The 27,032-nt window shown below is 50.1% G+C and overlaps 1 protein-coding gene across 1 annotated transcript; it reads left to right on the forward strand.

Moving 5' to 3' along the window:
- Positions 1-1,810: 1,810 nt before the first annotated feature.
- Plekhd1 (pleckstrin homology and coiled-coil domain containing D1) lies at positions 1,811-26,692 on the forward strand. Its single transcript, XM_051196230.1, has 13 exons — positions 1,811-2,008; positions 11,553-11,646; positions 12,052-12,141; positions 12,333-12,409; positions 13,117-13,208; positions 14,134-14,186; positions 22,626-22,720; positions 23,049-23,142; positions 24,236-24,414; positions 24,815-24,947; positions 25,524-25,668; positions 26,059-26,208; positions 26,452-26,692. The coding sequence occupies exons 1-13, from the start codon at positions 1,860-1,862 to the stop codon at positions 26,616-26,618; spliced, it is 1,518 nt and encodes a 505-aa protein (XP_051052187.1). The 5' UTR covers positions 1,811-1,859; the 3' UTR covers positions 26,619-26,692.
- The last annotated feature ends 340 nt before the right edge of the window (positions 26,693-27,032 follow it).

Consider the following 27,032-nt stretch of genomic DNA (forward strand, 5'->3'; position numbering starts at 1 on the left):
CATACCTGTGCATGCTGCTCTCTTGAGTTTATCCACTGCAACTCAAGGTCCTACTGTGCTCCAGGGAACACAATACCACAGGCTCTTGGTGCAAGTTTTATTTGTTTGTTTGTATCTAAGAAAAGCAGGGTTCCTAAAGTAAGAAAAGTATCCAGGCATCAGGATTATTAACTTGAGCAAGAGGTTGGAGATATATTTCAATGGTAGAATGAATGCCTAGCTTTCACAAGGCTCCAGGTTTGATCCTCAGAAGACAAAAAAATAGTCTTTATGGACTATAGAGAAGAAAAGCTGGACGGGTAAGACAACACAAAATGATGCCGGGGAGGTCTTTGAAGATGCCCTGTTGGGCATTCAGGTCAAATATTTTAAAGCATTAAGCAAATGGTGAGAAGTGAGGAAATATTGTGGGTTGGCTTGAGAAGGGAGCTAGGATTGGAGAGCTCTGCATCTTGCTTTGGGTGGTCATCACACAGTGTATGCATTCATCAAATAAGCCCTTGTAATATGGTGTACTAAGTTTACCTCAATGGTGCTTGCTCAGGGCAAATTAGTAAAGTCTGAGCAAACTGACTTGGCTCCCAGGTTACCCATTTATTTGCAAGCTCTGATGATGCCATTTTACTTCTTTACTTCACACAGAGGAATCCCAGATCCTGAGAGAGGAAAGTAGTTTCACTAAGGTCTAGGGTGAATCATGACTGCCTCTGAGGGCCTGGAAAAGACTAGAAGGAGAAGGAGGGGAGCGGCTCCAGTATGCAAACAAAACCCTTTCTTCACTCTTGGAGTGCCTTTCCACCTGCAAAGAAGGAGGCCAAAGGCAGTCACCATGCCTGGCCAGAAAGTCAACAAATGCCTGCACTGAGAGCGGAAGTGGACAGAGCACACTTGGCCCTAGGGAACACAGGAGGCCCACAGATAAATCACGATCACAAACTGCATTGACAGTTTGAGACTGACACTGAGTGCCAAATGCCTACACAGACTGCCAAGCGACAGAAAAAGAAATTCAATCTGGTTCAGGCAGACCAGACACGGCTGGGCAAAGTGAAACAAACCCACCTCCACCTGCGGGGTCAGGGAAGGGCCCTGAACTTCGCTGGAATCTTTTATTCCTAGGCGGGTCCTTGGGCACTTACCGAAGTCTGAGCTGGCCACCGGCCTGCCCCCAAGAGGTAGGCGCGCGTCTCTGCTTTACAGGTGAGAAAAACACGGTCCAGTGGCTTGCAGAGCCTTTGAAAGCTTGGGTTGGAATCACAAGTCCAGGTCCCTACCGCCACGCCCACGCCCAGAGGCGAGCGGGTGTTTACGGAGTGACTCCTGCTCATCACCAAGCACATTTTGGCAGCTTTTTGATGTAGGAGCCACAGATTCTAAGGAGCTGGGGGAGAGCTGGGCATCTGGATGGGGGTGGGGAGGTGCAGTGGCCAAATCCCGGGCCGAGCGTCAGGCCCGGACCCTGCAGACTCACTGAGCGGAGCTCTCTGCGGCCGACGCCAGCCCTGATTGGCGCTCGCCGCTGGCCTGCGGCCGGCTCACCTGCCACTCCCAGCCAATCCAGGCCACCAGAATTGAGGCTGCCAGCGCGGGAGGGGGTGGGGGGAGTGGATGCTGCGAGCCTGCGGCGGAGCTGCCCTCCCCGCGGAGTTCCCTCCGGGTCGGCGGTGCTCCCGAGCTTCGTCCCAGCCGCTGGCTGCGATTCCCGCGCCCCTCGGCGTCCGCTCCGCTCGCTGGGACGCGCCCCGACGGCATCCCGAGCTGCCTTCACTCGTCGCGCCCACTGCTTCCCGCAGTCTTCCCTGTCCCTTCCAGTCCCACAAAGGGGGTGCGCCCAGCCGGGACAGCGACTCCGAGACAGGATGTTCGTGTCCAAGTCCAACTCCGTGTCGCCATCGCCATCTCTGGAGCAGGCCGACGCGGACGCGCTGGACATCAGTACCAAAGTGCAGCTCTACGGGGTTCTGTGGAAGAGACCGTTCGGGAGATCGTCGGCCAAGTGGTCCCGGCGGTGAGTGAGTTCCCGCGTCCCGGGACACCTCCCCTCCCCGCCTTAGACGTGAACCCCGGGCCCCAGGACCCCTCCCACTCCTCTAGTCACCGCCCTGCCTCAGCCTTCCTTCCTCTGTGACCTTGGCCAGCCCATCCAGTTTCTCTCTGTGCTGTCCCCAAGATGTGACTTTAATTGGCCGCTGGAATCACCGGCCTGTAGTTGCAGGGAATTCTCTGAGGAATGAACTGAGTCCCGGGTCCCAAGTGGCCAGACTGCATGTGGGCTGGAGAGACTGAGGTTAAGTTGGGCCAGACTGAGCAGAAGGAGACACCTGTCTCTAACCAGATTCTGCAGAGGCCTCCACAGCCAATTCCATCCCTTTTTTGAGGCTTAAAGTGGGCTGGGAGATGGATGTGATCTCTATCCAGCAGACCACTGGCTGTTCTGAAACACTCAGGAGACAGAAGAACCACAAACCTTCTGTAAGAAGTTGTGTTGGTAACCCCTCCAGCTGTGCCTTCACACACACACACACACACACACACACACACACACACACACACACACACACAATGGGGCAGAGGGTAGATTGGTCCTGTCCAAAGGACAGGTGTTGGGGAGAGCCAGAGCAACCTTGGCCCCATTCTCAGCACCAACTCCATATGAAGGAAGGCCCCAGATAAACCTGGCTTTCTATACACAAACGGCCCTGACAGGTGTTGGGAGAAGGGGAACCTGATGTGGACTTGCAGGAGCCTCCCAAAGCTGGCTGCAAGTGCAATGGACCATTTTCTGCACCTCGTTCAACCTCAAGCCAACTAAGTAAGATTTACTGCTGGTGTCTAAAACACTCAGGCTTTGTTCTGGCCCCTCCCTGGAGGGGTTGACCATTCTTGGGACCACAGCCCCTTCTCCATCCCACAGCATGAGTCTGAGTGCTTCCGACCGCACACAGATCATGTGCATGTGGTATGGTTAGTTCTGATGTTCAATTTTGATGAATAATTTAATATTCCTGTAAGACCTCAGAACAAATGGAAGTGTGGATGGGATTTCATGTTTTGCCGACGGTTTCGTACTCTTTTATTACTTCTGGATAATTTCTCTAGGGGATTTAATGGGATACAGGCCCCTTTGAGCCCCTCCTAAGTTGAGTTACTCTCTGATACTTTAAGTAAAGGCGGCTTGGAGCAGCGTGAAGGTTATATGGGAGGAGGCTCACAGGGCTACACTGTCTGAACTGTAGCCACTAAGGGCCAGGAGCGAGCCTGGAGAGTGGGGGAGGAAGGAGGGCGGAGAAGCTACTGTGGACTATTGTGCCAGAGCTATTGTGCACAATGTCCAGCTACCTCAGGCAGCCTTCTCTCTCCATCATGCCTGACTTTTTGTCCTCGTTTAAGATTTTTCCTGAGCTGGGTGTTGGTGGCACACTCCTTTAATCCCAACACTCCAGAGGCAGGTGGGTCTCTGTTTGAGGTAAGTTTGAGGCCCAACTGGTCTACTGAGTGAGTTCCAGGACAGCCTCTAAAGCTACAGAAAAACCCTGTCTTAAAAAAACAAACAAACAAACAAACAAAGCCCAACAACATCAACAACAACAAAAAGCCTTTTCCTGCCAGGCATTTTTACCCGGTTGCATCCATCCATTATGTGTGGTAGGTACCTTGGACCACTAGCCTGAGTCTCCTGGTTCCCTTTTCCCCTGTAGGCACAGAGGGACCTGGCTACTGCACATGCAGTTGATTTGGGACTGGTAAGTGCCCGGAGAAACCTCTCAGCTAAAAGCAATGTTGTAGAGGCCAGAACATTTGCTGTTGTGTCACTGAGAATCTCCATTAGCAGTCCCCACAGCCACCCAAAACAAACCAGTCTAAGTCAAAACAATGAGTTTCAGTGCCAAGTCAAGTTCTCAACTGTTTGAAAGAGACTGTCACCTCCGTCACCTTCCTCACTCAGGAGCTGTCACTATGCAAAGACTCTCCCTCCTCTGGGTCTCAGAAAACAGCTAGCATCTTTCTTTCTTTCTTTCTTTCTTTCTTTCTTTCTTTCTTTCTTTCTTCTTCTTCTTTTTTTTTTTTTTTTTTTTTTTTTTTTTTTTGACACAGGGTTTCTCTGTGTACCTTTGGAGCCTGTCCTGCAACTCACTCTGTAGACCAGGCTGGCCTCAAACTCACAGAGATCTGACTGCCACTGCCTCCCGAGTGCTGGAATTAAAGGAGTGCACCACCAACACTTGACAGAAAACAGCTAGCAACTTACCTGCCAGCTCTAGACTTTGTTCATGTTCCCACCTCTGGGAGGATAACTCCCCATCCTCCACCCCCAACACACATGATTTTCCCTTGAGTCAGCAACAGTCAGTCAAAAAGGCAGAGTATAGAAGTAGGCCGGATGCCCAGCCCAGCCTCCTCTTGCTTCCCAGTAAGGCCTCTGGATTAAGGCCTCTGGACTCCAGTTTCCATTTGTGAAGTGCAGTCTCTGGACCTCAGCTAATTAGTGGCCACAAGGAGGTTTGGGGCAGGGCAGCCAACACCCACCACTGCGGAGGCTCGCCATTAGGAAAATCAATGCCGTAGTGGGCAGCTGAGGGGAAGAGGCCTGGAGGGGCTACATGCTGCACAAATAACCGCCAGGCAGGATGGAGCTGGCTATGGTTGGCTGCGTTCTATAAAACCTCTCCTCCTCAGGGGGTCTGTCTTAGGAGAAGCCTCCAGTACCCCCCCACCTCTACCCCACCTTGCCAGAACAGTGGAGGGAAGATGCCCTCGTTGTTAGCTTACTTTCCTCCAGGCAAAGGAAGGGAAGGCAATCACAGTGTTCATTAAGAGAGAAAGGATTCTGAGAGGGGTCTAGAGGGTAAATTGATCACAGTCTTCTTTACTCCTGGGGTTAGGTGACCCTTCTGAGGTCACCATCATGCCTCCAGGACTCAGCCATCCTGGCTGGGAAACCATTCCTTGGGTAGGTTCCTGCTGCCCTCTTGAGAGTGAGATACCTTTGGCTCCAAGATTGAAATCTCCCAGAAGCCTAAATCCTGCATCTTGTCTCCGCTAATCCCCAGGAGGTATTGAACCCAGATGTCCTGCTGTCAGGTGGTGTATACTCTGATTGAAACTGGGCTTGTGCCTCAGTTTCCCCACTCCCAAGCTGCCCATCTCCACTGCCACACACCTCTAATCTCTCACACATGGTCTGTGGGCAGCGCAAACTACACTTAAAGGGAAGGCTGAGGGACATCACAGAAGGGCAGACACCTTCAGATAGGCTCATTCCTCTGTTTTCTGAAACCTATTTAACACTTTTTATTTTCGGTCTTTGAGTGTTGATTTTAGGTTTTGTTTATTTTTTTAATTTACATCTACATGTGCATGCCTGTTTGTATGTGTGTATACCATGTGCATACAATGTCACTCTGTCGGCCTAGGTTCATGCCTGCTACTGTGGGCCTTTCTCTCTGTAGCTAGCCATCACACCTCCTGTCTGCCCTGGAGGATGGCCCAACTTCAAATGTCTCTCACCCCGTCTACACCCCCCCGAACAGTGAAGGAAGGGCTCAGTAGTGCAGACTGGCTGCTGCTGGCTTTAATTGTTCTTGAGATTTTATCAATAGTGTGTGTGTGTGTGTGTGTGTGTGTGTGTGTGTGTGTGTGTGTGTGCGTGCTCTGCCCTGCATGTGTATCTGTACACATGGGGAGATTGGATCTTCTGAAACTACAGGTACACATGGCTGTGAGCTGACATGTAGGTGCTGGGAACCGAACCTAGGTCCTCTGGAAAAGTACCTTAATCAGCGAGCCACCTCTCCAGCTCCGGGCTGATCCTTCTTTAACAAGGCCTGATATACATACACTGCATGTGTGCTCTGAACATGGTTTTCCCCCTCCACTGGATCTCAGTGTTAACCACTGAGCTCTGGCTGGGCCCTTATTCTACTCTGAGCACAGGGCGAAGGGGAGGGAAGCCACACTGTGAAAATCCTTCATGTTAGATGACACCTCTGGTCATCATGTCACTCACGCTAGAATCCTGGCCATGGTGTCATGGGACTTAGGTCATGCTCCTGTCTAACTATTCAGCTTGGTCTGTTGACTTTTACCTTCTCATAACTCTGGTTCACACCTTTGCCCAGATGTGACTTCCTCGGGGCCAGCTCTCTTAATTCTAAAATAACAAACCGACTTCCCAGGACTTGTTTGATATCTGCGTAAGGGGCGCGGGGTGGGGGGTGCACTCCCTGTTCTCGGTCTCCATCTACAGACCTGCCCTCTCTCCTTCCACTCCCCCTAAACCCTGGCCACCCCTTTAGCACTGATCCGCACATAACACCAGACATATTTTGATAACCTTGAGCACATTGTTATCTACACATACCCTTCTCTGTCTAGAGAACTTTGCTTCCTCTCCTACCTCCTCCAGCTTCTTGAGGCATGTCTTATTCTTTAAACCCCTGATCAGTTATGAACTCCTCTCAGACCTTGGCCAGACCCTACACCATTCATCCCCTGGGGGGCTTCTGCTTTTTACACAAACTTCCCTTGTTGCTCTATGCCCTGGTGCTTTGTAGTCTCTGTGTATTCTCCAGGGGCTGGGTGACATTGCAATGCACTCTGCCATGTTATAATGTCACAGGCATGCATCCTGGTACTTCCCAGGTACCAGGGTCACAGCATTCCCAGGTACACAGATTTCCATGATGCTGTGTACCCCCATGGCCTGACAGTGTCACTCCACATCCTAGCACTTTCTATTTTTAGCTTCCCTGTTTACACACTGTGTGATCTGGGGCATATTATTTAATGTCCCTGCATTCCAGTTTCGTAGCCTATCTTGACTAAGCAGTGAATGAATTACTACACCAACTGTTGTTGCTCAAACAGGGCCCAGTACAAAGAAGGAGCTTGATAAACAGGAGCTAGTTTAGGATTCTTTCTTTCCACACACTCTCTCTCCTGCGTTCAGCTCTTGAGCTCCTTGGGGGCAGGAACTTATCAAGTTGTCAGGGCCCAGCACGATACCTGTTTAGGTGAAGTAGTTGGCTCTGTAACGGGTCTCTGACCTGAGCCAAGTGGGCCCTGCAGCCATTGTACAGTGATCAGCTCACAGGAGTCAAACGGCTGCTTATAGTGGTGAGGAGTACCGGCCACACAGAGCACAGGCAGCCCAGAACTTCTGCTTTACCAGCAGAGCTCTGAGTTCACCACTTAATCTCACTGTATTTTAGTTCTTTCACTGGTATACTAGGAAACAAAAGCCCGGCCATCACTTAGAGACATTTAAATAGGATAATGTCAGTAAAGTATGTGCAGCAAAGGGCACACCTCGCTGACTTCTACATTCTTCCGTCTGGGGGTGGAAATAGCAGAGTGGGGGCCGAAGGTATGGCTCACTTGGTAGACTGCTTGTCCAGCATGCATGAAGCTGTGTGTTCAGTTCTCAGATCTCCATAAACCAGGTATGGTAACCCATGCCTATAATCACAGCACTCGGGGGATGGAGGCAGAAAGATCAGAGGTTCAAGGTCAGCATCAGCTCTATAGTGAGTTTGAGGCTAACCTGACCACCTGAGACACAATCATCATCATCAGAGGAGGAGAGACAGCCAGGACTGACAGGAAAACTTTCCTGTGCGCAGACTCCAGGCTTCCCGTAACCCAGGAGAGCTAAAAGCAAAAGCTGACAGTAAAGCTTCTTCAAGGACAGATGTTGGCCCTGGAGATGGGGAGCTTTAGACAGGGGGAGGATGGGGCTGTGACATGTGTTTGGAAAGCAGGAAGCCAGCCAGCTGGACTGCAGCCTTGTCCTCTTCAGTAGCTGCTGTGTGAGCACAAATGGGAAGAGGGGCAGGGTGGCTGCACAGACACTGAACTCAAGGGTAAGGCACAACAGTAATCAGAACAATAATGAACACTTCCTGTATGTTTACTATGAGCGAAGTCCTTATGTGATTGGACTCATTTCCCTCCCAGGCATGGGAAATAGCCTTTAATTATCATCCTCAACACGGGACCCGAGACCTAGGAAGACTAGTGCCTCACCCACCACTGCTAGTAGCCACTGCAATTTGATTTCCTACCTCTCTATCCTGGGTGTATGTCCTGAGCCAAGACAGCAGCTCCATGAACCATACAGGAGGCAGGAAGAGGGCCTGGCAGTCTTGGATTCTAATCCCTCTTCTGCAGTTGTAGGGCTTTGTAGATTCCATCACATCTAAGCCCCTCTTAGATGTGAAAGACCCCACTCACCTCTAACATTGTTCTGAGAGGCAGGTTCTCTGGTTGTCATATTACTTGCCTCACAGAAGCTAATGCGTAGACGTGGTGACTGTGACCCCCTGTTACACTGGCTGCCCAGCTCTGCAGGGCCCAAAGGAGGTTGCCCCAGCCTTGCATACTGAATGAAAGTGTCTAGAACAGGGCAACTGTGACGAAGGTATGAGAAGATGGGTGCCTCTCTAGGCAGTCTTGTATAGACTTGTATGGGCCCCAGCTGCTGAGGAGAAGCTAAAGGACATCAGAGTGGCCACCACCAAGGCAGTTAGATAAGCAAAGATTTTTTTGGGTCTGGTTAAAGAGCCATGGTGTGTTGGAGCTTGCCTTCTGCCTCCAGGTCTGTGCCAGGTATGGCTCAGGTGGCAGTTCATGGCGACTCTTGGCCTGCTGAAGTATGGGCACCATGGAGCAAAGGCTGCCTGGAGCATCTCCTCCGCTTTTCCATGCTTGCTTTAGGAGGGGAATGACATCTGGGGACTCTGTATTGGGAAAATCCTGGGAACTCTACATGTCTCTACCCATTCTATGTAGCTCTTACCTCCAGTGATGTGTGGTGATAGTTTTGTTTTGTTTTGTTTTGTTTTTTTAGCAGATTCCCCGTTATGCCAGGGCAACCTGTTCCCCATGCAGCAGCCAGGGCTAGCCTTTTACTATGTGAGTCAGGTCATGGCTCTCCTACTCAAAGCCCTCCCACTTTTACTACTCTGAGAGAAAGCCAGTCTCTACCAGGTAGTTTCAGGTCCTCCTGCCACCTCTCTCCTCCATTTCTGCACACAGAAAGTGCAGGGGCACTTGCCTGGGTGGGTATGTGGGTGTTAGATGTATGAACAGAAGAACCCATGTGGAGCCAGGGGTAGGTTGGAGTGGTAAAGGCTCAGTGAATATAAGTGCTGCCATTATTGCGGCCACACCAACCAGAGAGCCTTCGTAGTCTGCACGTAGGAATTGTAGTTTTGCTTCCTCTGCTTCAGCCTTCTGGATCCTTTTAGAAGCGAGTACATTCTCAACCCAGGCCTTGATACCTGTGAGCCCTGTGTCTGAGGTACCTGCCCTCTCTTAAAAGATTGCTTTCTCTAATTCTTCTTGACATGGGGGCCCTCTCTGCAGCTCAGGCTGGCCTCAGGCTTGTAGTCCTTCTGTCTCAGCATCTCATGTGCTGGGATTTGAGGCATGTGCCACTAGTGAGCCTCTTGTGGCCAAGGCTGGTTTTGAACTCACTACGTAGCTGAGGATGACTTTGAATTCCTTATTCTCTTGTTTCTACTTCCAGAATATTTGGGGTTAGAGGTGTGTACCACAATGCTAGTTTTCATGGTACTAGAGATTGCTCTGTATATGCTAGGCAAACACTCTACCATTAACTACACCTCCAGCCCAGGTTCCTCTTGTATAAAGTCACAGCTCCATTAATTAGATCATGGTCCTGCCTACTTTTTAGGTCACTGTACCACAGTCTCCTCCTAAAAATCCTGTGTCCAGATACAGTCACTCTGCAGGAAGAAATTCAACATACTAAGGGGTTCATGAGGCACCATTGTGGGGTGCCATTGCGGGTGTGGGGAGGCAGCTCTGTTCTGCTTGTGTGCATTTCCCAGAAGGACCACATTGGGTCGTGCACCATTCTATCCTATCCTGGGTCCGTCACCTACAGGCTAGGTTATAACTATAGCCTCAGTCAGTCCCCACATCCATCCCATAATATAGGTGTCATCACTTCTGTTCTATGGAGACTACGGCCCAGGGAGCTGAGTGTCTTTACCCAAACTCCCCATCCCCAAACTGGAAAATGGGAGGTCTAAGCTCTTGCCAAACTGTGACATTCTTTCGGAACAGTCAGGAGACATCTGCCTTTCCCTTGGGACTGTTACGGCATGGTCCCGTCCTCCAGGAGCCCAGGGGCCCTCTCTGGCAGAGGGTACTGGGTTCCAAGTGCAGGAATCCAAACACAGTGTCCACCAGGGCTGCAACTGTTTTGTGGCTGGAAGAGGGTTGGCACCATACAGAAAATGAGCTGAAGTCAGATTGCTATGCAGTCTCAGCTGCTCGGGAGATTGAGATGGGGAGATTGCTCAAATCTATGCGTTTAAGACCAACCTGGGCAACATAGCAAGACCTCCATCTCAAACATGTGTGTATTTGGAGGGGCAAAATTATGAACTCACACCAAAGTACAAAGTTGAGGTTTAGTTCCCTCAGGAAAGGGACTGCTGCAGCCATTCAGGCTGCCCCTCCACTCTGCCCAAAGCTTCTGTAGTCTCAGGGACCATCATGCCAGGGTGGCGGAACCTGCAGGGGTCCTCTGAATTCTTGATGCCACCAGCATCTCCTCAAGCTCCTCAAGGTGAACAGTTTAACAACATGTCTTGGGGGTGGTTCTGCAGTATTTGATTTTCCAAGTACAAATACTATGGCCTATATTGTCACCAGTGTCCTGTCACTGAATGCTAAGCAGCAAAGAGAGTCACACTATTGACCATTGTGAGTCTGTCCTAGCAGGTTCCAATATGTCACTTTCCCCTGTGTGTGCACCCAGGCCCATGCACACATGCACAGACACACACACATGCATGTGCATGCCCTATAACTCGGGATCTCTTCAGATCCTTTTCCGGTCACATCGGAGCATTTATCCCCGAGGAGAAAGAACTCTGTCTTTTTTGAGCCTTGGGAGCTCTGAGGGTCTTCCTTGTTTCATCCCCCATGGAGCATGCCCCTGGAGCACTCCAGGGGTGCACCCCCTGGAGCACTCATGACTTCCTAAAGCTTCCACTGACAGTTCTGTATGGGTCCCCAAGACAGGTCTGTTGGCATTGAGGATTTGCCTCCCCGCCAGTATCCAAAAGCTACCATGGCCACTTTGATACCAAGTTAGACTTGAATCCCAGTCTGAGACAGACAAAAGAGAATGTAGGCATCACCTTGAGGTATCAGGACAGCAGCCTCCACAGCTGATATCCAATTCCATTGGATTACACGGAAACACCGGTCTAGAATGACGTGTCTCACCCTCATCCTGGACAGGTGCTCTCACATGACTGGAGTGAGTACTGGACAGTACAGAGGGTAAAGGGACCCGAGGAGAAGGACAACAGGTTTCTACTGTGCTGAAGAGGGCAGTCCTGGATGCCAGTCAAGGACCTCCCTCCTTCGGTGCCTGTAAGGAGGCCATCGGAGGCCGCTCTGTGCAATGTGCGGTGTGAACTAGGGTCCCCATGGGCTCCCATGTGAGTTCAGGGTCCCCAGGGTGTTCTCGACCCACAAGATCTCACCATTTTCTCATTCCTCCCCCACAGGTTTTTTATCATCAAAGAAAGCTTTCTTCTTTACTACTCTGAGAGTGAAAAAAAGAGCTTTGAGACCAATAAGTACTTCAATATACATCCTAAGGTAAGGAGGCTACTGTCCAGAGCCACAGTGAAGGAGGGCCTGCTGGGGACATTTGGGGATGGTAGGAAACTACCTGTTGTCTTGATTTGTTTTAGGATGTGGAGGACAAATCCTCTCAGGTCTCAAGACACCCCCTCCAGCCTCTGCACTGGGCTCCCCCTCCAGACACACACACACACACACACACACACACACACTTACTTCTTGAGTCACAGTGCCCACCCAAGCTCTTTTTCTTCTGGGAATCAATCCTAGCTTTGGTGTCATAACCCTGGGCTGTGTCCAGCCTGAGGTCCTTGGCAAAGCCCTTGGCTTTCTCCAGGAGCCTCCTGGGACTCTTAAGTGGTGGGAGCTGGGTGGGGTGGGTGGGGTGGATGGGAGCTGCCTGCTCTGCTTCTCCCACAGGGTGTCATCCCACTGGGCGGCTGCCTGGTGGAGGCCAGAGAAGAACCCAGCATGCCCTATGCCATGAAGATCTCACACCAGGATTTCCATGTGAGTGGGGACCCTCCCCTAGCCCAGGGTCCTCAGGACAAAGCAGCTTCGTCTTGTTCCCCTGGGAACAGCCCTGTGCAGTCTAGCCTGAGAGGACTGTCAGGGTCCAGGCCTGTTTCGGGTGGGTGAGAGATCTTGCCTCCCTCTCCTTTGGAGTGGATTTCTCTCACTCTGGCTCCTCTTCCTGGCAGGGGAATGTCTTGTTGGCTGCTGAGTCTGAGTTTGAACAGACACAATGGCTGGAGATGCTGCAGGAGTCTGGGAAGGTGTAAGTATCTGCCATCAGGGCCTCTGAGGGGCCAGAATGAGTGGATGGGCTAGGCTGGCTCTGCCCACTTGCCTCTCTGCCGGGTCCTGAGACAGGGCTGTGGGAACTGGCTAGGGTGTGTGGGCAGAAGCAGCTCAGGCTGTCAGGGTCCCCTAAGTCATGACTTTGGGTAAGTGTCTGCAATGACAGGTGTTAGAGGCAGACATCATTAGCCTCCAATTCCTGGGAGTTAGCCAATCCTGCTCCTCATATCCAGCACCTCAGTATCTGTCTTGCCTCCCAGATCTGTAACTAACCCTAGCAAGGACCAGAGATAGTGTTTCACAGAAACCACCTGGCCAACACAGCCTGTGCCCATGCAAGCCAGTCCATGCTTCTAACTCAACCAATAACACCAAATACCCAGCCTTGAACCAGGTGGTGGGCATGCAGTGGTGTAGAAGGCTGCAAGGGAAGCAAGCAGTCCCTTGCCTCCTCTGTGAGTGAGTGCTCTTGGCTCTGTCCCTGTGGCCCACTTTGCAACCCCAGCCTGCAGTTACTGTAACGGATCAATGCTGGTGGGTGCCCGACTGAGCTGAGATTCTGCAGGGCAAAGGAGAGGCTAGCACAGAACATATGCAATCTCCTTCTCCCCAGGCCTTCCTCCTGGTTTAATGGTTTGTATTTCTCCTCTCCTTCCCTCTCTCCCATCTGTCTTCCCTCCCCAGAACCTGGAAAAATGCCCAGCTAGGAGAAGCTATGATCAAAAGCCTGGAGGCACAGGGGCTACAGCTGGCAAAGGAAAAGCAGGAATATTTAGGTTGGTTACAGGGGTGAACTGGAATCCGAAGTTCCCTGACGGCAGTAGTTGGGGACCTGAGTGACAGAGAGGGACTTGGTGGGAATGGTACGGGAGGTCTCTCTGGGACTTGGAAGGGAGCTTGGCACTTCATGGTGTGATAAAGGTCCTTTAGACCAGAGAGCTCGAGGCAGGAGAGACTGGTTAGTGGCCAGAAGCTGGGCTTTAGATCCAGCCCTGTCACCTGCCTGTCTGTTGTGTGGATCTATAGACCACTCAGTCTCTATGCACCTCAGTTACCCCCTCCTTAAAGCAGAGACTGAAATGGTTCCTGGTGTTAGAGGTGGGGTAGGATCAGCTTAAGGGGAAAATCCCTGGGTGTGTGTATGTGTCAGGCCTTCAGTTGAAGGATCTAAAACTGGAAAAAAATATTATCCTGCCTGAGCCCCGGGTCTATCTCCTCTCCAGACCCACTGTAAACCTAGCTGCAAGGATCCAGGGCCCATGCTCTAATTGTCTGCTAAATGCCTCCTCCCCAGTTGGGAGGGATGATGAGAATGGGTTGACCCTCTTCCTGGGAGCTGGCTGAGACATCCGAGGCCCTGGCTCCTCTCTACCTGCCCTAAGCACACCCCTCCTTTCCTGGAATGTGCCCTCTCCAACTAATCAGACACTAGTGATGGCAGGAGGAGTCTGCAGAGACCACAGGCTGCAAAGACCTGCCTGAGCCTCCATGCAGGTCCTCGGTGGATGGACCTATGGATGCACAAAACAAGGAAGATGACTTGAAAGGCCGCTCGGGCCAGTGAGACAGCTTCCCTTCAGCGGAGCAGAAGCGGTGCAGACCCCCTTCCCTGGGAGATGGCATAAGTGGCAGAGGCCACCTGGGACCCCTACCCAAAGGACCCCTGAGCGGTTTTCAGTGAGTGTGGGCTTGCTTTGACAGACAAGCTGATGGAGGAGACAGAAGAGCTGTGCCTTCAGAGGGAGCAGAGAGAGGTGAGCACACAGCCTGACTGTGCAGAAAGACTCAACTGCCCTCATGGCTGGCATGAGGGCAGGGTTTCTCAGCCTGTGGGCCATGACCCCTGGAGGTGGGGGGGAAGGGGTTTGAACAATCCGTTCACAGGGATCGCCTAAGACCATTGGAAAACACAGATATGTATAATATGATTTGTAACAGTAGCAAGATTACAGTTATGAAGTCACAATGAAAATAATTTTATGGTTGGGGGGTTACCAAAACATGAGGAATATATAGTGAAGGGCCTCAGTATTAGGGAGGTTGAGAACTGCTGAGTTTGGGGATGGTACTGGTGGCGGGGAAGGGGGGCACTGGGCATGCAGAGACCTGCTTGAGAGGCCTCAGATGGGATGGAGCAGTATCGAGGCCACCAGATGACAACGTCTTCTTGGTGGGAAGCCTAGTTCTCCTGTGAACTCTCGGGAAAAGAATGAGTGGGCAGGTCTTAAAGACAAAGCCATCTAAACATTTTATAAGTGGCTTGATGGTATCCACAGGGGGTTATAATGGCCTCAGTTATGGGGTGGGAGATTCTGGTCCATAAGAGTGATGGGGTTTGAGAACCTCCTCGATCCCTTCATTCTATTGACATTGACAATATGTGTCCCATGGAGGCCTGGCACAGGCTTAAAGTAGCCCAAGACCAAGAGGACTTTTGTCTCATTTGAGCCATTGGAGCCTGCTCCATTCCCACACCGGAAGGGCAGGGTGTGTGGTAAGCAGAGGCAAAGCTGGAGCTGTGGTTGTATTTGACCTTAGTCCTTCTAACTGGATGGTCCCTGGCAAGTTATTTAACCTGTCTGAATGTTGATATTTTCACCCAAAAACCCGAGGGAAATAATAAAACCTATCCTTTTGAGGATGTCATAAAGATTATGCAAGATGTTGCATTGAAAGTATTTGACACGCTGTGTGTACAATGTGTGCTGAGTGATTTTTCTTAGCATTCCGCTCATGTAATTATTAATTATGGGCCACTCCTGCATGGGTGAGGCCTGGCATTACAGGGTGGTACCCAGAGGAGCCTATGTACAGGGAATGACCCAATCCACTTCCTTTGGCCTTGTCCCTGTCCATTGTACTCTGTCAAGCCAGACACGGGGCTGAGGCCATCAGCTGTAGCTCAGTGCCTGGCTATGACTCAGCTCAGGAATTCAGCTCCTCGTGGAACTCTAAAACAGACCCTAAAGTAAAAACAAAAACAAACAAACAAGGACCCTTTGGACCCCAAAGCCTCCAAGTCCTGTCACAGCACCCAGCTTAAGATGAGAGTCTGGTCACTGTGGAAAAAAATCCACAGTGAGTTAACTTGACTTGATTCTTGCAACTTTACATTGTAGCTTAATTTCAAACCATTAGGACAATCTACTTTCATTTTTCTTCCAAAATTTCGCCTCCTATGTCCATCTATTCTTCCAAATAGACTTTAGAGTCTTTTCATTGATTATAAATAAAAGAAAAACAAGGTTCAAGATTTTAATTTGGAGGTATGGCGTTGAAAGTGGGGTTTAGTTCTTTAAAAGTATTTCATAGGCTGACGGCGGTGGTGCACACCCACCCCAGCATTCAGGAGGCAGAGGCAGGAGGATCTCTGTGAGTTTGAAGCCAGCCTGGTCTACAGAGTTCCAGCCATGGTTACACAGAGAAACCCTGTCTCGAAAAGAAAAAGAGAAAGTATTTTGTGTGCATGCATGTCTATGTACCACATGTGTGCCTGGTGCCCAGGAAGGGCAGCTGAAGGGGTAGGACCCTGAACTGGCCTCGCCGTAGTGCTGTGCTTCTCTTCCCCCAGAATTTGAGCACTGAGGTCTGCTCACTCTCATCTAGATCCCATTAGAGTTTGGGCCTTTTCTCCATAGCTTCCCGTGCATTTGGGGTGAGACTTTGGGGTACTGTCAGAAACGTTAAGGACAGGTAATTCAGGAGGCCCAGCAGGTGATGGAGTGGGAGACACAGCCCCAAGTGGGGAGAGGAGACTTAGCCAACAGAGGTTGAATCTGGGGCAGAAATTGGCCCGAGGAAAATTTAGATACACTATCTAGGTCTTAGCTTGGAAATTAGGGCAGCGGAGACCGAGGGCACACAGGCCTCGCTTAATGCCACAACACTGAAGTGGGACACTGGCAGCTGCAGAATACAAGTAAGGTGCAAGCCCAGATGTTGATATGGTGGGGGATGCTTGGAGCAGGCAGCAGGAAGAGAACTCCCTGTCAGTGATGCGTTCTAGACCAAAGACAGAGCCCGGATTCTGCTCCTGGTGTGGCCACGCTGAGTCATGGTGCCCACGTTCATCCTCCTTAGTTTGCTAGCCAATAGGATAGGTATATTTGTCCCCAATACTGTTCCCTCCTATTCTAGATCAGAGATTGGCAGAGGGGTTTGAGGCCACATAGAAAGAATTCTGTATCCCACAGACAAGATGGTTCTGTTGATGTGCAAGGTTTCTGGGGGATAGCCTGGCCCGTGGGGAGGAACCAGATCCTGCAGCCAGGGGACCTGCTAGATCTCAGCCTCAACACTCAAGATGTGAATGCCGTCTGATTCCTCTGGGCTTCGTGTTCCTCATCTCTAATGCTTGGTAAAAGTAACAGCAGCTGCTCTGTGTTCTTCTGGCTTGCCAGGAAGCCAGAAGACTAGAATTCAGGGAAATGTGCCATATGATGGTGTAGCCATGTACCTGTAGCCATGCTGTAGCCTTGGCATTTTCCATGTGTCAGAGAGAGCCTGGGACTCTTAGCCTTGGTGTTTTTAGCCAAGAATGCATGGAGAACTTCCTGGGCATATCTGCCCTGAAATTCACTCTGTTTAGTAGGCTGGCCTGGAACTCACAGAGATCCGGCTCCACCTCTCATGTGCTAGTATTAAAGGCGTGTGCCACCACCACCCAGCAGCCTTCACTCTTAGTGTAGCACATTCTGTAGATTTTGACAAGTGTACATTACCACTAATTTACCATTGTGACATCACAAAGAATAGTTTCATTGCCTTAAAAACCCTGTGTTCCATGTGCCCATCTCTCCCACCACAAACGGTAGCAACCACTGATCTTTTTACCAGCTCCAAAGTTTTGTTCTTTCTAGCATGTACTATTGGAGTTGGAGTCATATACCACACAACCTTGTCAGGTCACCATCTTTCACCTAGTGAGGTACAGTTAAACGTCCACTATGCCTTTGTACAGCTTGAACACTAGTTTCTTTTCAGAGCTGAATAAATTTTGTATGTACCTCAGTTTATCTATTTTCCCACTGAGGGACCCCTGGGTTTCAGCAATTATGAATGAAGCTACTATAAATACTCATAATTTTTTTTGTTTGTTTTTGTTTTGGTATGGACAGACACTCAGTTCACTCAAATAAGTAACAAGTGATGTTATAATTTTTAGACTTAGGTCTCAATATTTAATTTGGGGGAATTCTCTTGAAATCACTTCTTTGACCCATGTTACTCAGAAATATATTCTTTAACCTCCAAGCACTTTGTTTTATTGCTATTCTTTTGCTATTAGTTTCTAGTATAATTTCATTATTTATTAAGAGCAAAGATTATGTGGTTTCTAGTCTTTTAAGTGTGATAAGGTGTGTCGTCTTCTGCAGAGTCCAGCCTCTATTGGTGAATATTCTGAATATGCCATCTTTGAATGGTGTGGTTTATTGATCCTAATCAGTTTGATCTAGCAGGACAAAATCAGGCCAAGTGGCTTCAACAAGAGCAATATATTTCTCTGAGTTCTGGAGACTAGAAAATGAAAGATCAAGCTGTCAAAAAAGCTTGTTTTCTTCTGAGATCTCTTCCATAGGCAGCTGCCAGTAGATGGTGTACTTTACATCTTACCTTGTCCACACATGAGGAGACATGGAAAGCAAGCTCTCTGATGTATCAGCAAAGACATTCTTTATTCTTCCATATTGTGGCCTTGTCATTTTGCTTTGTGTTTTGCTTGCTGTTTGCTCTGTAAGGCAGAGTGACATGTAGTTTAAGTCAGCCTTGAACTGATCATCTTTGTTTCCTGCATCCACCTCCTGAGTTCTGGAACTACAAGAGTACACCATCACACCTGAGTGCACCATCATGCCCAGCGATTGGCTTGTGTTTTGATTCTCACATTTGGGGTGTGTGTGTGTGTGTGTGTAATTCCCATCTCCCTACATATATTAGTCATCTATTTTTACATACCTATAGTTTTCTGTTAGTCTTTAGCATATAACCCACAATCTGGTTTGGTTTTTTTTATTGTTTTTTTTTGTTTGTTTGTTTTGTTTTATTTTTAATTCCTGATCTGATAATTTTAACAGTCCTGTCATCTGACTGGTTCTGATAGTCTCTTCAAACTGTATATGATACCTTGTTTTGAGACAGGGTCTCTATGTAGCCTTGGCTGGCCTGAAACACACTATGTAGACCAGACTGGCCTTCAACTCACAGGGAACCATCTGCCTCTGTCTTCTGAGTGCTAAGATTAAGAGCCTGGCCTGGATGGCACATGATAAGCACTTACAAAATTACAAGCAGTTGGCATGAATGAACTTGTGCAAGCCTCCTCTTTTTAGGTAATACTTGAACTTCCTCTCCTCTCTCTGCTCTGTCTAGATTACAATCCTCAATTTCATTTTGCTATGTGTGTGCAAATGACTCCCAGCATGATACCTCTAGTTCCTTCCCTCTGTTGCCATCCCTCCTCTGATTCCCAACAACTGACTTCACATCCCAGCCACATGTTCAAAGATGCTGAGAACACGCCTTGTCTGAGATCAAGATGTCTTGGTTTTACCTTCCCTAGAAGGGCTGGTTTCTCCTTACATGCCCAGCCTAGGCGATGTACCACCCGAGGTTTATGCAGGTCAGGAAATTGGGGATCATGCTTCATTCATCCCATCCTCCCTCCTCCCTCTCTTTCCCACCCTACTCCCAAGTCCTGCTGCTGGCGTGCCTTGTGGAGTTTTCTATTCTATTTCCATCCAGGACAGCTTGACCTGGTACTGAGTCTCTGTCCTGCAGGACATGCATCTTGTTTTGTAGTACTTTCTGGGATACCTGATTATTTTAGTAATGCTGGATTCCTACATTTGATCTAAAATCCTGGTCTGGGTTTCTTAGTAGCTACACTACACCACAGAAACCACAGGAGCATCTTTAGATCCTCCATGCAGGGCTCAGCAGGTACTTGGAACATAGTATGCACTTGGTAAATAGATGTAGCATGAATGAATAAGTAGAACTATGAGGGAAAAAAATCTCACAGGACTATTTCCTGGAATTGCATTGAGCCTGTAAATTAGTTGCAAAGACTCCTCCCTGTATTAAGGTTCCTGATCAGGAGCCTCTGTAGCTGCTTTCTTTTCATGGGTATAATTAGTTTTATTGAGGACAAGAAATCATGGTCCGTGAAGCATGGCAAACAAGATGTGTTTAGCTTGGAGGACAGGAAACTTGGGAACAGGATGGTTTTTTAAAATACTTGAAGGGAAAAGAAGTTAATCTTATTTGATGGTCCAAGGAGAAGCTGAATTCAGTGAGGGAAACTGAGAGGGAGGCATATTTGAGCTGAAATGGAACTGGTGGACAACATGGGTTGCTTGCTTCTTCAAGTGCTGGCTGCTGCCCTTGGCCCCGAGGGTCTTCTGTTTGGCTTAGGACCATGTGCTAGCTCTTATTTTGTGGGATGGGTTCCACAGGTCTCAGAGCCTTAGAGAGCCCCTGGAGGGAAGTGTGAAAAAGGCCAGGAGTGAGGCAGCTGCTGAGGAGAGGGAAAGTTTGAGCAAGGGCAGAGTTGGCTCGAGAGACTGGGAGACAGCAGAGTTTTGTCCCATGAATGAGGTGAGCCCTGCTATTGGTTCCCTGTGAAGATTTCTACAGACCCTTCCATCATTCCCCAATGCTTTCATATCTGTGGCTTTGAGCAAGGGAGAGAGAGAGAGAGAGAGAGAGAGAGAGAGAGAGAGAGAGAGAGAGAGAGAAGCAGAGCTGGCAGAGGGTGGGGCTTTTGTAGGTTGTTCAAAGCTGAAACAGATTTTTGGTGCTGGGTGGCTCTGGTTCATGCCACCCATTCTGCCGGCCCCTGGAGGCGGCAGCAAATGCTACCCTGGGCATAGCTGGCCACTGACCTGAGTAGAAACATCTTAGCATGTATACTTGGGACCTCTGAGAGGAGAAGAAAGGAAAATGGCAAAAGGCAAATGGGTTGTTGTTGTTGCCTTATTGTGTTCAAGGTTACTTTCCCCTTGGGTTCTTGGAGGCACTGCCTGGCTTCTGCTAGTGTTTCCCAGGTGCTTGAGCGCTGGGAGGGAAGGTCTGATTTTTTTGGACACTGTCCGTCTACTGGCAGTTCAACAGAAGCTATGCCAGTGTAGTTACTCCAGAGATAGCAAATGAAGGGAGATGGCTGTAAGCTCCAGGGCTAGGGAACTTTCCAGGGGGCTGAAGTGAGGCTGAAGGGTAGAGTCCTCTACTGAGTCCTGGGTGATCATTTCTGAAACAGCAAATGAAGGGAGATGGCTGTAAGCTCCAGGGCTAGGGAACTTTCCAGGGGGCTGAAGTGAGGCTGAAGGGTAGAGTCCTCTACTGAGTCCTGGGTGATCATTTCTGAAACAGCAGGAGCCTTGGGACCTGTTCAAGCCATTATGGACCTCAGGTGCTTCCAGCTAGCGAGTTCTAACGGCTTCTCAGCAGCTCTTGCTGACAAACACTACCTGAGGAGAATCAGTCAAGTGTGTTGACTCTGTGGGCAGAGAGGCTCTAAGCAACACCTTGTGCATTAAAGCAGAGTTTCATATTTCATTATTATTATTATTATTATTATTATTTTGTGATAGGGTTTCTCTGTGTAGCCTTGGCTGTCCTGGAATTTGCTCTGCAGACCAGGCTGGCCTCGAACTCAGAGGTCCACCTGCTTCTGTCTCCCAAGAGCTGGACTTAAAGGTGTGCACTACCACCATCTGACTTCATATTTCTTTTTTTTTTTTTAAGGTCTAAAGTCTTCAGTTGTAAGGAGGGATATATGCAAGAATTCAAATTTAATTTATATCTTATTTAGATACGACATGTCAAATATAGATAGGTATAGGCTAGGCCATAGCTTCTGCAGTAACCAAAAGCCCCCATATGTCCATGGTTTTTAACAGCACAAATGTGTTTTCTCACACAGCTACTTGAGCTGACTGGAGCTGTTTCATATGTCTTCATTCCTGGGGATCCAGGCTAAGGGGACCCTTACTTATGCCAGGGGAAAGGAATCATGGCCCACCACACACCATCTTTCCAAAGGATATCTGCTCTCCTGCTCACATCCCATCTGCCTCAGCTACTCCCATGAGCCCTGCTACCTGTAGCCAGTGTGCTATAGCCATGCATGTACCCAGAGGCATCAGAGCGCCAGGGAGCAGCCCAGGAGGGGACCACATTTGGCAAACCGAACAGTTTGTAATCATGTGGCAATAAAGATTAGATTAGAAAGAAGTAACTAACTTGGGTAAGAAACTTTGGGCGTGTGGATTAAAATCAGACTCTCTCCTCTATATATTTTATTCCCTCTCTGCATCCCTTCAAAGCAACATTGCCCTCCATAGGCAGTACCACTCCCTAGCAAGGATGCCATTTTCCTTGAGAACAAAGCCCTGGGTGACCAGAGAGTAATTTTGAACTGGAAAGTAAGAAAGCAGATGCAGAAACAAAATGCTCCCATAGCATAAAATGACATTTAAAAAAACAAAAACTGTGAGTTAAATTTCATGAAATGGATCCCTAATACCATCTGCTACTGGCCCGGGGAAAACAGGACCTCTAGCCTAGAGGCTCCAACTTGCTGGGAGAAATAGTCAGGCTGTCTGGCTTCCCTGACTGGTCTGGTCCCCTGGGATCTGTTGGGGTCCTTCCAACACTCCTATTCCCATGCATCTGAGGAGAGGGAAGGTGTCCACCTGATTCATCCCTAGAGATAAAACAAACAAACAAACAAAAACAACAACAACAACAAAAAAAAAAACTGACTCTTGGGTTGGAAATAGCTTGGCTTTGCCACTCTACTTGATGTCATTCTGTGTCCTGGAAATACACACTCCACAGGTTTGTTTGTTTTTGTTTCATGCTTGAGGCATAGCCATCTCACCTTGGGATGTTGGCTCCTAGAGATACCCAGTGGAACAGCATCCAGAATTTCAGTTGTTTCTGTCAGAGGACCCTTGGGAACATTTCTAGGCCTGCCCTTCCTCTTGCTAATGGTTGTCATGGGCCAGGTTCATCATGGTTTGGGTTAGTTGAGACTGCATGCCACTGAATAGAGCCTGGGCTCTCGGGACTTACAAGTTTGGCCTTATGCCCCAGGCTGAGCCAAATCCTGGAGTGTCCCCTGGGCTAGCGTAAGGAGGAATCGTCCTGAGCCTAGGGCCCTGTGCCACCTATGACTTTCCTTTCTTCAGGAGCTTGAGCGCCTGAACCAGGTGCTGGAGGCCGAGAAGCAGCAGTTCGAGGAGGTGGTGCAAGAGCTCAGAGTGGAGCAAGAGCAGATCAAGAGGTGATGCCCCGCCCTGGAGGGACAACGGGGGGGGGGGGAGAGAAGAGATGCCCCGCCCTGGAGGGACAACGGGGAGGGGGGGAAGAGATGCCCCGCCCTGGAGGGACAACGGGGGGGGGGAGATGCCCCGCCCTGGAGGGACAACGGGGAGGGGGGGATGCCCCGCCCTGGAGGGACAACGGGGGTGGGGTGGGGATGCCCCGCCCTGGGAGGGGGCAGAGGAGGGATGCCCTGGCCCTGGGGAGGGGGGAGCAGGGGGAGTATCCTGGCCCTGTGAGGGGCAATAGGGAAGGGTGAACGCTGCCATCCCAGCTCTCCATCCCCACAGGGAGCTAGAACTCACTGCAAGATGCCTCAAGGGTGTGGAGCAAGAGAAGAAGGAGCTGAGGCATCTCACAGAATCCTTACAGCACACACTGGAGGTGAGGGGCCTGCTTGCCCAGGAAGCAAGCTGGTGGGCTGGGCTACATAATACTGGATTTCCCATGGATTTCCCAGGGATTACCCACAGGAGAGTGAGCACGAAGTGGAGTTTATCTAAAGGATAAACTGTCTGCAGGTGGTTGGGAACTCTAGCTGGCACATGAAACCCAAAGCACTGACTGGTTCTTCCCAGACCCAGAACAAACATTCTAGCTTGCCCTTGTGACGACCGTGGCCTCAGGAAACCTGCTTTCTATAGTGCTGGTGTTATAGCACGGGCAGGATTGATTAGAGTGGGCGATGGAGTCACCCACCACATCCTTCTGTGGTCCCTTCACTTAGCTGCTCCTGGGTGAAATTGAGTGTGAAGGGAAATCAACTTCCAGGTCACCTTCATCTAATACAAGAGATGGAGGGGGGAGGGAGGGGCAAGCAATGCTTGTCAAGGATAGAGAGCAAACTTCTTAGCATAGCATGCGAGTACAGCCCCCCCCCCCACACCTTTCCTCCCCTGCTGCCCCTCCAGCCCCTGCTCCAACCAGAGCCTGAGACCCTAAGGAAAACAAGCTTTTTGATTCCCCACACCTCTGCCCTACTGTTGCCTCTATACAACATATCCTTTCATTTCTTCTTTGGAGAACCATTTGCCTTTAGACTCAGCCAAAATATCTCTTTAGTCAAACTTCCTTGACTCTTCTAGGTAGGTATTTGCTCCATGTTCCCTTGAGTTTTGCACGTCTGTTGTAGGATTAACACTCTGGGTTGTATCTTCAAAACTGTGAATTTCACTTGACCAAGTCTTCACAGTTTTTTAAAGTCCAGCACCTGAAGTGAGCTGGGATCAGGACTTTGGGACCTGCCCTGATGGGTACCATCTCTATTGGAAGCCATTGGGTTTCTCCTTATCTGTGTCTTGATAGAGAAGTAACCTGGCCATGTTGTAAAAAAGGAGATCTTGAAAGGAGGCATGCCAGTTGTCCATCGTGGAGGACTGAGGGAAGAGTAGATCACTCCCTGGAATTGCAAGGAGACCAGGGCAGCCACGCTGCAGAACTAACCCATGCTTCTTACCCTTCCCTGCCTTTGTGCCAGGAACTCTCCATAGAGAAGAAGAAAACTCTAGAGATGTTGGAGGAAGATAAGAACCAACCACAGCCATTGACCAATGAGAGTGAGCAGCCACTTGCCAGTGATGGTCTCCATAGCAACCTCAGGCAGATCGAGGAGCGGATGCAGGAGCTTTTGGCAGAGAAGCTTCTGGCAGAGAAGCGGTGAGGCACCTGTGACCACAGGGTCCTCCAGCGGCTTGGGAGCTGTGACTGCCCTCAAGTTACGCAACTGGACTTGAGTTCCAGCTGCCTATGACCTGGCTTTCCCAAAGCTGACTTGACAAACCATTCAGAGTATCAGCAAGTCCTCAGAACAGTTCCCTTAGCTTCTAGCTACCCAACCCATGAAGAAACTGAGCCTCACTGGGGTCAGGAGGACTTTCTGAGGTCAGAAAAATAGCAATCCCTGAACCTCTAAGCCTAGGGTTCCCATCACTCCACACCACCTCTCTCATACCCATCTGACTGGATCCGAAGAGGACTCAGCCTTTCTCTAGCTGTCTCTAGCAGGGGCAGCCATCTTTGTAGGTGAGCATTGGGTAAGCACCCTTCCTGCCCACAGGATGAAGGAGAATGAAGAGCGCTCACGGGCTCTGGAGGAGGAACGGGAGTTCTACTCAAGCCAGTCTCAAGCCCTGCAGAACTCCCTTCAGGAGCTGACCGCAGAGAAGCAGCAGGCTGAGAGGGAGCTCAAGGTGTGCAGGCTATGTGGGCCTTGTGCTCTGGGCCCTTCTTACCGCTGGGGACTCCTGCACATCCCTGTACTTCACAGCTGCCCTAAACTCCTCTCTCAGAATGTCCAGCCGGCCAGACTGAGGGATGTGTTTATCACAAGAGGTAGCAATCTCTTTATCATTGTTAGACAAGGGTTAGGGACAGGACTGTGCCCAGCCATCTGGATTATGGATAAGCAACACCCATTAAGCCTAAGATGATTGGGAAAGGTGTCCTAGCCATTTTTCTCATTGCTGAGATGACATTCCTGCCAAAAGCGTTTATGGAAGGAAGGCTCATGGTTTAAGGTAATGTAGTCTGTCATGACAGGGAGATCAGGGTGGTGGGAGCATGAGGCAGCTGGTGACACTCCAACCCATGGCACAGTACCACCCTCACTCAGGGTGCATCCTCTACCCTCAGTTAAACCTTTCTGGAGTTGCCCTCAGACACACCAGAGGTGTGTCTCCTAGTGATCCTAACTCAGGTCCAGGCTTCTGGGGAGGTGGCGACTGCTTTCTGGACTCGGCTTCTGTCTTGCTTGCCCCTCCATGTAGGCTGAAGTGAAGGTACGCATGGACCTGGAGAGACGACTTCGGGAGGCGGAGGCAGCCTTGCGGAGCCTGGAACAAGGGCTCAATTCCAAGGTTCGAAACAAGGAGAAAGAAGAGAGGATGCGGGCTGACGTGAGCCACCTGAAAAGTAAGGCCTCCTTCCAGGGCCCAGCCTTAATCCCAGAGCTCAGCCCCATAAACCAAGCCCACTGGAGGCTGGAACAGGGTCTGCATGTGAGGTAGTCCTTCCTGGAGTTCCTTCTCCAGACGCCATCTTGTAGGAGTCTCTTTGGCTCTGCCTCTTTGTGGCAGCTGGGCCTGGGGTGAGGGTATGGGAGGAAAGCCTGAAGTTTTGTCCTCTTTTCCAAAGCTCAGAGCTCTGTTCCCAGCAGACTTCTCTATGATAGCTACAGGTTGTGGTTTGAGGAACTGTGTTCTGTGATGGATAGACTGAAAAATCTCCCACCAGACCAAATGAGTGCTTAGAAGGACGGGTCCAGAGAAAGATGCAGCCAGCTGCTCCTTTCTGTCCCCACAGAGTTCTTTGAGGAATGCATCCGGAATGCAGAGCTGGAGGCCAAGATGCCTGTCATCATGAAGAACTCCGTGTACATCCATAAGGCGGCCACTCGTCGCATCAAGAGCTGCCGTTTCCACCGTCGACGGTCCAGTACTTCCTGGAATGACAGTGAGCATCCGTATGCCTCCGTGGGGTCACGTGGCACAGGCTGTTGGCAATAAGGCAGGAAGAGGGCAGGTTTGAGAACGAGTAGACAAGGCTGGGCAGTCTGTCCTTGAAACTGGCTGTCCCAGCCTTGGGCAGAAGGGACTAAGTGAAGCTCAACAGCATATAGGGCTGGGATGAGGGAGGAAGGGTGGGCTCAGCATGGGGGAGTGCCATTCACAGGGCAATGGGGCTTTGTCTCCCCAGTGAAGCCATCCCAGTCCTTCATGACCTCCCAGCTAGAAGCCAACAACATAGAAGAGCTGAAGGAGGTGGCCAAACGGCTAAGCCGAGACCAGCGCTTCCGGGAATCCATCTACCACATCATGGCCACCCAGCCTGGGGCCTCTGCTCTCCCCCGGGGTGGAAAGTGATAGGACTCCTCTCCCAACTCCCACCTTCCCTTGGTAGGGCAGGAGGGAGGCCTGACTCTCCTTGGCTCCTCTCCATCAGAGTACCACTAGGGGAGGGGTACCCTCATTCTCAAAGGAGGTGATATATCCCTCTGCTTCACCTTGAGCCCTGACCTTGGAGACCAGAAGAGAGTGTTGGAACCCCTGGATCTGAGCCACTGTATGGGTTCTGGGATTGAATCTGGGTCCTCTTAACCTATGAGCCATCTCTCCAGGCCTGAACCCTGACTTTGGGTCTGCACTAAGTAGGTGGGTCCACAGTGGGTGCTACCTGGTTGTCATGATGAGGCCTGGCTGTGAGTGGTATCTGTTGGTCAGGAAGAGAAAATGTTTCACAAGGGCAGGCAGGGCCTGCCCACTGGCTGAGGACTGAAA

This window comes from Phodopus roborovskii, unplaced genomic scaffold, assembly GCF_943737965.1.
Source record: "Phodopus roborovskii unplaced genomic scaffold, PHOROB, whole genome shotgun sequence".
NCBI classification, from domain to species: Eukaryota; Metazoa; Chordata; class Mammalia; order Rodentia; family Cricetidae; genus Phodopus; species Phodopus roborovskii.

Coding starts and splice junctions, on each gene's coding strand:
- Plekhd1 (XM_051196230.1), top strand. CDS start 1,860: ATGTTCGTGTCCAAGTCCAACTCCGTGTCGCCATCGCCATCTCTGGAG. Junction 11,647..12,051: donor ACTTCAATATACATCCTAAG/GTAAGGAGGCTA, acceptor CTTCTCCCACAG/GGTGTCATCCCACTGGGCGG. Junction 24,415..24,814: donor AAGCTTCTGGCAGAGAAGCG/GTGAGGCACCTG, acceptor TCCTGCCCACAG/GATGAAGGAGAATGAAGAGC.